Here is a 12,002-nt window from a genome sequence, read left to right as displayed (position 1 = left end):
TATTTCATTAAAACTGAAAATTTATGACAAATGGGAGAAATACACTGACAAAATGTATGAAATTAAGGATTTTTAATGTGACATTTAAAGGAATCCTTATCTTTTAGAAATACATACTAAAATAATTACAGATGAAATGCTCTGATGTTTGACTTCCTTCAAAATAATCTAGGAAGTACATGAAAGGAGGTAAAACAAGACTGTGTACTGATGTATGAGGTACATCAGGCTCACGATACTATTCTCTCTACTTCTGAGTGTTCATGCAATTTTCCATTAAAATAAAATTTTAAAGAAAGACCTACAACACCATTTTAGGAAACTACATACACTTTCACCGGCTTTCTCTGCCCTCAAATATTCACTGTAATTAATTCTCTGAATCAAAGCAACTTTTCTCTCTCACTTAACCTCAAGTAAAGCAAGCTATTCTGTATTATCCTCAAGCCTTTCTTTAAAGAAGTTAACAGGTGACCAAAATCTTGAGCTTTGAAATGAAAAATGCCTTGTTCAAAGTATTAAACACATTTAATTTAAAAATAAAGTGTTCCTAAAACTAGAAGCAATCATTTAAAATTAAGTTTTACTTTGGGGAGCCTGGGTGGCTCAGTCAGTTAAGTGTCCAACTCTTGACCTTGGCTCAGGTCTTGATCTCACCATCATGAGTTCAAGCCTCATGTTGGGTTCCATTCCCAATGTGGAGCCCACTTAAAAATAAATACGTACATAAAAAATAAATGTATAAATACATAAAATTAAAATAAAATAAAATTAAGCTGTTTTGAATAAAGTTATTAAAAATATAACTGGTTTATTAAACATTAAGAAATATGTCTTGCCCAACTACGTTTATGCTCCTCTAAATAATATATATTATGTACATTTTGTAGCATACAACAGAAGTATCAGTTGAATAAACAGAAATTAGTTGTTTTGGTTTTTTTTTTTAGAAGATTTTATTTATTCATTGACAGAGAGAGAGACAGCCAGCGAAAAAGGGAACACAAGCAGGGGGAGTGGGAGAGGAAGAAGCAGGCTCCCAGCAAAGCAGGGAGCCTGACGTGGGGCTCGATCCCAGGACCCTGGGATCACGCCCTGAGCCGAAGGCAGACACTTAACAACTGAGCGACCCAGGCGTCCCTAAACAGAAATGAGTTCTGAACCAAGTTATTTATCTTACCTACTCAAAAGGACTCTGTGTTAAAAACAGAAAAGATTAAGGAATAGATGTACTTCTAAATCAAGTGTAGAATGCAAATGCTGCTTATTTACAACTTCCTTAAACAATGATAAGAGGACTTGTTTAAAGAAATATAAATCAATCTTACCAAATTAGGAGGAACAGACACCTTTGGAAATAATTTTTTGAGAACTTCTTTAGCTTCTAATTCAATAGCTTCCACATGTTGCTGTCTTTCCTAAAGCAGAAAATGAACTAAGTCAAACTTAAAAGATTATAAAAATTTTTAAAAAGTATCTCAAGCTCTAAGGGAGGAAAAAGTCACAGTATTTTTAAAATACATCTTAATACTGACAAAAGCTAAAATTTCTGATTTTAAAACATTAAAATGCTTCCATAAGAAAAAATCTGCAAAATCTCTAAAGCTTCCTAAACAACAACGTCTTAAGCTAATCAAGCCAAGGCAGTATCTGATAATATGGACATTTTCCTTGCTGTTAGAAATCAAGTGATTTGCCCTTTTTTAAAAACAATTTGAAAAACAAACAAGAAGAAATAAATTAAAAATACACTTCCTACAGCTAAAACTTAAAACTACATGCAAAAAATATGCACCTGGGCAACATAACTGAAGCTTATTGGCTGGCAAATCTCTATAAAAAAAATGCATCACTGATGGACTATAACACCATGGGATTAAAATGGCAACTTTCACATTTCCAGCTTCAAGGTCAAGTGAAGTTACAAAGAAAAAAAAAGGGCCACCAAAATTTGATGGGTGGTACATATGGGAAAAAAACAGGAACGAAAATGGATGGCAATTAATTCACCAATACCGAGCATCAATAAGGCTAATTCTGACACTTACAGGGACTCTGTCAGCTGTAAATATAAAGGCATTACAAATGCATGTCTAAATTTGGTGATTTTAAAACCAACTATAATGGATATCTATTATTAACTCAAAACCATGGTTTGTCAAAATTAGGGTAATGATTTGATCACACGCAAAATAAAAATCTAACAAACTACCTCTACAAAATCAAAAAATGACACCCAAAAAAAGCACATCTAAACCAAGCCAAGAAAAAAACACTTGTGAAGTTCAACAGGTGACAAGAAGGCAAGCGAGCTAGCAACATCTCAACCCTACCTTTCCTGCACCATTTAGATGTGACTTTTGAAATCCATTACTGATTTAAGATGCATACACATCAATTTAGAAAACCTAAATAACATGAAAATCTAAAATTACACAATAAAAAGCTAGAGATTCATCACATTCTGTACACACACAAAAAACTTACTTTATCCAAGATTAGTGGCAGTATTTTACTAGATGTTTAAATGGAGCATTTTCAGTGATTCAAAGGTCCACTATCTTTCAGAAATACACCCATCTAACTGCATAAGATACATTCATTCAAGGAAAATGATTAACTGCTAATTCAGAATTAATTCACAATTAAGAGGTCATTTTTATTATCTGACCATACAAGGGTAGAACAATCACTGAAGAAAAACAGGAAGAAAGCACTGTGCAACAACTTTGTGCAACAAAGTTTTTTGGAAAACTTTCCAAGGGAAAAAGAATCTAAGTAAAAGATAAGTGTCTAATTTATAACAAGAGGCAGAAAAATGAGAAGTTGATTTTGATTTGTACTAATTTTGCTAAAAAGTTTCCATCTGATATAGTAGTTCAGTTGTGGGCAGCAATTTCCATTCCACTTTAATACCTGGAAAAGACTAATATTGAAAATTGCTATTTATATCTAAGCGTAATATTTATGAAGTATCTGTCACGTGAACCTATCACTTACAGTAGCTCCTCCAGAATATTTACTACTTTAAAGATAATCCTGAAAAAGCAATGTATCACCCTCTCTTACATTTCAGATAAGTTATTGTTACTTATTTCTATCATCCAAAACATTAAAGGAGTTCTACGTAGTCCTTTCTCCTTCTAGCATAACTTGTGGTTCTGAGTCAATCAGTCAACATCACTTTACACCTAGGCTATCTAAAAACAGTCTATATTCCATTAAAATAGAGAATGACTGTAAATTCTTTTCTATGCAAGAAGCCACCATGCATTTGGTGTTGAGTTTTGAAATAAGGGTCAATTTTTATACTCATCACCAAGCACATGATGAAACATGGATAAAATCTAGTTCTCTTTTGGAAACAATATGCAAGAATGCCTAGAACAGCAGCCTATAATTTCTTGCAGGAACGGCATGATATTAAGAGATTCGCACTTCCCAGAAACCCAGTCTCATGAACAAAATAAAAGTTACTAGGCAGGTGTTAACAGTGAAAAACAAAGTAACAGAAACAACCAGAAACTACACCAGAACCCCCACTGCTAATGGAACTGACTGCAACCACTCACAATAAAATAGTAATGTTCTACCTGGCCTCACTTATTCTTTTCCCTGGCCTAGAACTCTCTAGTCCCAGGATCTGCCAGCTATCTCAAATTTAGGTTTTAGTGAAAATTAAGGCAGGTGAATAGGTACAGAAGTAAATACAAATCTATTACACTAGAGAAAAAATAACATATACTTGATTAAAAAAAATTTTTAACTATTCAACTTAAAAAAAAAAAAAGTCCTTCAAATGTCATTAAGACCTACATTTAAAATTCAAGATTACCATGGTCCACAAAAAACTTACAGAATGCTCAACTAAATCACATAATTAACTTTATTAACCCATCTACAAAATTCGATACTCCCGCGCCACATTTATTCTTGGTAGAATTTTTCAAAATGCTTGACTGAACTGGTACACTCATTTGTCTCCATCTTTAAAAACAACTCTTCTCAATTATTAGTCATTACAATCTTCAAACCCGTGGAACAACTTCTACTCATGGAGAATATCTTTTATTGTTTTGAAGACAGAAGAAGCTGTATGTTTCAGGAGTACTTTACATAGTCAGGTCAAGAGAATTATCCCTTCTATTAATATTCCACACTAAACATAACACATGCCTCATTACTGTTCGGCCATTTCAAAACCTGAAGTTTAATTTTAACTCCATCTCTTCTAAGGAACAACCCAGAATTGATCCCTTCCCTGTACTTAACACTTTGATCATCTTGGTGTGCCCCAAAGAACCTAGTAGAATTCATGTACATCTAGGTATTCAAATGTGTTTGTTAATTCAGTTAGATTTTTTGGGGTCAGGGTTTTTACCAAAGTGCCCTTAACCAACCCACGAGGCATACAGTGACAAGAGCTTACACGGGTAGCACAGGTCTCCTGAGATTCTTCAGCTTAAAGCAGTAATCACCAAAGCTCAAACAATCAGGTAATCACAACAAACTGCATGCTCAAAATTAAAGCTTCAAAGAGTAGATGAAAAAAGCAGAGATGACAGATGATAAATGTGGATGATAAGGAGATTTTATATTTAAATTGCAGTAAAATTAAATGCTTTAGTCTGATTTAACTCAAGCTGCAGATTTTCTCTGTTCAGTGGATTGCTTCTAGGAGTTAGCATTACAACCTTGGAAGTCTTGTTCACTTTGTCCTGCAGCATTTTTTCAGTTGATGCCAATGCTTCCATTGCTTCCCAGTTTTTCTCCCGAAGGTCCTAATCATTTTTAGAAAGAATGATTTCAGTTTATCCATTATTGAAAGATTTTTGCTTTTTACTTCATCAGTATTTTGCACTGCATTTAAATGCTGGTTACTGCAAAATTATTTCAATGGGAAATATGTATATTAGCAAAAAAATAAAAAGCAATGTTTAGAAGTCTGAATGAGAAAATAAAGATGCCCACTTCCCATGTTTTAGTATACACACCAGATATGCCAGCTATAGAGTAATTACTGTGCACATGTGACAAAGAAGAAAGCATTCAAAAGTAAACACACAAACCAAGATAAAAATATGATTTCAGGTACACCAAATATTAGGGGATTAAGGACGGGGCAAATACAGAAGTACTGCAAAAAGCTTTACATGTGATTCTTAAACAAGGCCCATGATCACGCAGACTTTCCACTGCAGCATAACATATTTTCCTCTAAACAGGTTTTATTGAATTAACGCATTTCAAGTCTACCTTGGAATAAAAGAGTCACTCCCAGTGCTTGCCCATCTTTTTTGGCATGGTCAAATGTGTATGCCATAAAGCAACCTGACATGAATGTATCAGCTACTTAATTGAGGCTGAAAACAGGGAGGCTGGAAAGCTATAAGCCACATTCTCTTAGAAGAGAAACAGAAGTCATAGGAAACTGAGCTCTGAAAGATCTATTTTAACAGCATTTCATTAGCAAATACCAGTAAGGACAATCTGCTATATTTGTCTTTCTTCAATTTAGAAATCTAAACATTAGATTAAAAACAAATAAAAAGCCAATAATCACCATTTACTGAATGCTTACTTATGTGCCCAACACTGAACCTGGTGCTTCCCATAAATTCTCATTAATCCTCACAACAACCCTAAGAGGCGTTTACTCCCATTTTATAGATGGGGAAACCACAGCTGGGGTAGGTTAAGAAATCTGGCCAAATGTACACAGCCAGGGAGGTGGCCTAACTAGAATGGACTGACTCCGCAATCTGCTGGCTCTTTTCACACCCATCAATGCCTGCAGCGATGCTGCTGCATTAGACTGGTATAACTATGTCCTTCTTATCTCAGAATCTGGATAACAAAACACAGTTGTTAGCAGTATATTGGCAAATTCACCTCAGGTTTTGTGGCCAAGCAATGCTGTTAGTGATGTTACACAAACATACAAAGGGCAATTCACATACCTAATTTTGACAAACTCAGGGGTGCAAGTACATGTCAACTTGTTAAATTAACAAATTAATGCAAACTTTGAAAAATTAAACTTTCATTAGAAAACACGTATCAATTTCCTACCAATATCCCCTTAAGAGATTTCAGTAACATTTTTAACCTTGCTTAAGTCTTAGCAATCGTACTTTTGTGTGCAAAAATTCCTTCTCTAGCAAGTTTGGATTCTACCTACAGGTGTCACCTTCTAGTCAGAATTTAAGAAAATCACCTAAATTCACTATTTGTCTATTCAATAAAAGTATTAAGACTTAAATTTCTTAGGGCTCTATCCCTTCCCATTCTAGTATAAATGTATTCAGGTTCTGAGGTCCCTAACATGCTTAACTATCAAAATTTGAACCACCTCTCATTTTAAAAAAGGAGGTTCCAGAAGGCCCTGAAAGACTAGGTTTCAATACTGGGTTACCTTTAGTTTACAAAATGGCTAGCCCAGATGACACTGATTTTAAAATACTGAGATGAAAAAATAATTTTTTCAAATAAAAGTTCAACAGAAACTCAGTTATGTTTTAAAAAAATAAAAAACCTGAAGCTGTAATAATTATAGTTTCAATATCTAAAATGATAATTGGAAGTATACAAATTAAGTCTTTTCATTTATTCATTAAAATCTGTTCTCCATAAAATGATTACTCTAATAATCCTCCCAAAAAAGGTACACACAAAACAGTACTTTCTAATAAATATTAAGAAAACTAACTAAAAGTAAATTTTTAAAAAATGGTGAAGCATGGTATTTCAGTGAAGTAATAAAAAGAAAAGCTTTATTCTGACAAAGATTTGCTTACATTGTTTTTCTTCCTCTGGTGTTCAACAGCCTCCTTCAAAGAATCTAACTCATTCTGAAGACCAGTTATTTCTTTCTCTCTTTCTGAAATTCTAAACCAGAACATGAATACACATAGCAACATTGTAGGTAAACAGTGAACACGGTTATTTATTACTACAAAATAAAAACAGCAAACAGATGATGCTTTGTAAAATGTATTAACTTAATAGGCAAACTCTTTTAAGCTAGGCTATTAACTGTCACCGTAGAAAACCTATTTGTGAGGCATTCTTATTTTCAAAAATGACTTTTACAACATGGCATGCTGATATTTGTGCTCAAGAGAAATCATCCCCTTAAGAAACAGTTCATGAATATATGAACTTCTGCAGTTATAGTTGTTTCTACTTTTATCTGTGGCAGGGAAGTAGCTATTTTCAGAAGAGTGAAAACTGATGTAGATGCATTCCCTTCAATATTTTTCCCAAAAGGTAATGAAATCAATTATGACTTTCTTTAAATGGCTAACCCACAACAAAAGTATGATGTTAATGGGAGGCAGGTATCATTATTTCCATAACATTCTCAGGATTAAGGTTTTTCTAATTCTAATGCATTAGTTAATTGCCAGAAATACAGAAAGCAATGGCAAAGAGTCACAATTCGATTCCATTATAGTTGAGAGCAGCTTGGGTAGAAAGTTAAATTACAAATAGCCTTACCTTAAGAATAAGGCTCTATATAAGAGGCTGGCAAATCAGGGCTCTGGGCCCAAACCACAGTCTTTTTTTGTCTGGCCCTTGAGCCAAGAGCTGACTTTATGCTTTTAAAGAATTGTTTAAAAAGGGGGGGGGGGGATACGAACCAGAACTCTGTGGCCCACAAAGCCTAAAATATTCACTACAGGCCATTTACAGAAAAAGTTTGCTGACTTTTGCTCTATACAAACTCCAGACTCAATTTATGAGTAAATAATTCTTAACTAGTAAACCAACATCCTTGTAAACGAGTCAAGATGAAAAGAATAATAACATTTTCCACCTAATACACTTAATGTAGTTGACGTCTAGAATGTTCAAACTTAGCCGAAATGACCTTAAATACACCCTCTTAGAGAAAACTACAAGCCAACAATGAAAGAAAAATGCTTCAGTAAAAAAAAAGTCTCCCTAAGGGGCACCTGGGTGGCTCAGTTGGTTAAGCGTCTGACTCTGGGTTTCAGCTCTGGTCATGATCTCAGGATCTTGAGATCGGGCCCTGCATCAGGCTCAGAGGGGAGTCTGCTTTTCTCCCCCTCTCTCTGCCCCCCTCCTTTTCGAGCTCTTTCTAAGACAAAAAAATAAATCTTCACCCTACCCCCCCCAAAAAAGTATCTAAAAGAAAGCAACCATAGGAGTGCCTGGGTGGCTCAGTCAGTTAAGCATCTGACTCTGATTTCAGCTCAGATCACAATCTCAGGGCCATGAGATTGTGCATGGGGCTCAAGGCTGGACGTGGAGACTGCATGGGATTCCCTCTCCCTCTGTCCCTACCCCTCTCAGTTCATTCTCTTAAAGAAAAAAAATTAATAATAATAATATTTTTTAAAAAGCAAGCAACTATAGAGTTTTTTTTTTTTTTTTTTTTTTTTTTTAACGCAGAAGCAGAAACTTATTTGCATCATTCAATTCCACAATGATACCAGAAGGGTGACTGAGATAAGGTAAGTAAGTAAAGCCTTAAATATCTATTTTAACTTTATTAGATGTTTTCTAAATGGCTAAAAACCTCAAAATCTCCCTCAGCAAAACCCCAAATACCATAAAAATGTACATCAGTTCAGCCAAGGGCACAGCTAAACATAGTGACCTGTAGTTCAAGAAATCCAAATAGAACTGGAAAAATTAGGTGCCATTTGAAGTTACATTAAATTCTTATCTGAGAACTGTTTAGCACATAGAAAATGATTACCACTTTCCAAAATGTGATTCAAAATTATTACTTACACTTTTAATAGTTCTTCGTGTGGGGGAAAAGATGATGCCTATTAAAAGAGTTAAATGTTATTTCAAAACAAAGCTTTTCTACAAGACTACAAAAAATTAAGCTCTTCTCAGATATAAACAAAGGTAAAAATACTATATATTCTGTATGCCTGTCACCAAGTACTTTTAATAAAAATACGTATAAATTTATAAAATGTACTGAGTATTAAATCAAATCTTCCTTCTCACTACATAAACTCTTCATTTAACATTTATTTATCAATTTTCTACTATGTATAAAGCACTGGGTTAATGCCCTAAATCTTTCTACTGTACAATTCTTATTTGACTATATTAAGCTTCCAAAAGCCCCCCCAAAATACCATAAGCTGAAGTCAAAGGAAAAACTAAGAAAAGTTAACTTGCATGTAAACAGAAATTTTACGTATAAGTACACAGACCTTCCCATATAGTATTTACATTCCTTAATGACTACAATCTCCCAAACCGAACTACTATACTATAATCTTCTTGTTGAGAACACATTCTTTGGCTCCTCATAATACTCTCTAGTTTATATACGTTCAGAAAAATCAAACTATATTGTGGTAATATCTTTAAAAAAAAAAAATTACACATTTCCATTTTATTTTCACCAAGCAGAATTATACCTTGAAAAAGCATTTTAAATAGTGGTCAACTATTATTTGTAACATTACACATTTCCTAGTTTCTCTCCAAATACTAAATCTGGGGGGCAGGGGCGAGGGAAATACGGTATACACCTACATTTAAACTGACCTCAATAGGATTTTAACTGACTTGCTAGTAAGAAAAGCATCTGGAGGATCTGAAAATACACAGATACATAGAAGACTGGAATACAGACAGTAATATTATTTGCATATGCCTTATAAAAGATTATTTTATCTTGGATGTGGCATAGCAAATTATTTTTTGAAGGACATCTTCTAAATACTTCTAAAAACTTATAAATAAAACAAGATACTTTAGTCTCCATAAAAAGGCAAAATGGTTAAGAATACTTATAGACAATTGAGGGTTATATAACTTTTTCCCACATAAATGAAAGGCAAGCTACCTAATAGTACCTACCTGTTGGTAGTTCTGTTGCTTAAGTTGCTCGATTTCAGATTTGAACAATTTGTTTTCATCCTGTACTTCCTATTTAAACAAAAATTAAACATGAATACCTGCAGAGAGATTATTTTCCACACAAACTTTTGAAATATACCATTCAAGCCAGGGAAATTCTAAAATAGTTTTTTTAAAGTGATCATTTTAAAAGTAATAAGCCCTATATTAAAACACAGTATAAAATTAGAATAAATTATTCAGTACCAATCTGGGAGTATGTCTCAATGGAAGAAAACAGGATCCAGAAACAGATCTAAATACCTCTAAGAATTTGGTATAGGGTGACGTTTCAGATCAGTTGAGCAAGTTCTAAGTGACATTTTGGACTGGATATTTCTGTTAACAGGACTGTCCTGTATACTCTAGCATGTTTAGCAGTATCGATGGCCTCCATCCTCTATACGCACTAGCACCCCTCCACCTGCTGTGACAACCAAAAATGTCTCCAGAAATTGTTCCCTGGAGAGCAGAACCACTGCAGTAAAGTAGTAATGGATTCTTTAATAATGTGGCTAGCTTTTTCTCCCCCCAAGGTTAAAATGTTATTCTTATAACTTACTCAAATGAATTACATATGAATAAGACATTAAACAAAAAAGTAAATTATAAACATATCGAAACATGAAAATATTTTTATAATCAGAGTAAGAGATACCTTCCATTCCAAGACTTCTCAGGAAATTACTTATATTTGAATACATAAAAGTTTTAAACTTCCAAAAGTGGGGAGAAAAACACAAATGAAATAAAAAGAAAAATTTAAGAAAACAAGTCACTTCTCAGGTGACAAAAGGTTAATTTCTCTTATCATGTAAAAAGAAAAGTTATAGGAAAAGTCAACCCAGAAGAAAAATATGGGAAAAATTAAAGACCAATTAATAGACAAATGAAGTACTTAACTTCTCTCACAATCAAATGCAAATTAAAACAATCCAACCATCTTTCAAGCATAATATCAAATGTTTTCATCTTTGTCAGTGTTGGGAGAGAATGAAAAGGAAATGGCCCTCTATTGGTGTAAATTTGTAAAAACACTTTTGGAGGGTGATTTAGCATTATCTAACAATATTAAAAATGAATCCATTTGGCAGAGAAAAAGAATGTAACAGAACCAACACTTGGAGCAAGAAACGTGAGCAAGAGTGGCTGGAGACAATGCAGCCATCTAAAATTTGCTATCATTTCAAATTAGTGTTCTGTGAGTACCTTCAGTATTAACATGGAGATGAGGAGATACAGATTTTCAATTTTAACTACCTCTTTTCAAAAAGAAAAAGAAGGTGCATAAACCTTTGACCCAGAATTTCACTTCCTGGAATTTTAAATACAGATATACTAGCAGAAGTATTGAAAATGCACACACAAGGATATTCACTGTTGTAATAGGAAGCACAACTCTAAATCATCTAGGCATCCATAAACCAGGATTGGTTGCATAAATGATGACAGATGATAAAACAGAATACCACGAAACCACTGAAAGTTGAAGACAGAAATGTGCTTATGTGGAAAGATCTCAAAAACATTAACAACTGAGGGAGAAAAGCCAAATACAAATGTGTGTATGGTTAAATCCAGTGTATTTAAAACAAATACACACACATATTTTATGCATGGGCACTTTCTCCAAAGATAAACAAATAATTAATAGTTTTCTGAAGAATGAGACCCAGTGTCTGGCTGGGAGGAAAGAGTACACTATTTTCGGGTAGTTAAAATTGTTTAAAATATGCAAAGACAGTAATTCACACAATCATTAATTTTAACTAAACATATTCACCTGTAACAGCTTTGTTTTGCTAGAAAGATCACTCTCCCTCTCTTTTAGTATAGCTTCTATTCTCTTCATTTCATTTTCCTTTTCTTTCAACCTAGAATTTTTATAAAGACCTTATATTCAGTTATACACATAAAAAAGGACAACCAGACTTCAATATCACCCCTAAGGGAAAAAAGCAGAAACAATGTCTAACCAGCTCTTTCTTCCCAGATTACACCAACTTACAAATTTATTTTTAAAAACATTATTTCTAGAATCACTCAACTCAAAGTACATCACAAAACTGCTACAGTTTATTTCATAGTTAACATTTCTTAAGCAA

General features: G+C 33.7%; 1 protein-coding gene across 5 annotated transcripts in view; it reads right to left on the bottom strand.

Moving 5' to 3' along the window:
- KTN1 (kinectin 1) overlaps positions 1-12,002 on the bottom strand; it is a 101,388-nt gene that overhangs the window by 14,354 nt on the left and 75,032 nt on the right. For 3 of the 5 annotated variants that reach the window (XM_026480324.4, XM_026480327.4, XM_048220148.2), the window contains exons 29-34: positions 11,681-11,771; positions 9,859-9,927; positions 8,764-8,801; positions 6,798-6,888; positions 4,695-4,781; positions 1,329-1,418 (exon numbers count right to left, since the gene is read on the bottom strand). In XM_026480324.4, the coding sequence (XP_026336109.2) occupies positions 1,329-1,418; positions 4,695-4,781; positions 6,798-6,888; positions 8,764-8,801; positions 9,859-9,927; positions 11,681-11,771 (466 nt within the window). The remainder of the gene's footprint in view (positions 1-1,328; positions 1,419-4,694; positions 4,782-6,797; positions 6,889-8,763; positions 8,802-9,858; positions 9,928-11,680; positions 11,772-12,002) is intronic. The other 2 variants (XM_026480328.4, XM_026480330.4) reach the window with 1 other exon arrangement.

The sequence above is a fragment of the Ursus arctos genome, unplaced genomic scaffold, assembly GCF_023065955.2.
Source record: "Ursus arctos isolate Adak ecotype North America unplaced genomic scaffold, UrsArc2.0 scaffold_25, whole genome shotgun sequence".
NCBI classification, from domain to species: domain Eukaryota; kingdom Metazoa; phylum Chordata; class Mammalia; order Carnivora; family Ursidae; genus Ursus; species Ursus arctos.
Note: the sequence above shows the minus strand (reverse complement) of the source record. Positions and strands in the feature narration are given on the sequence as shown.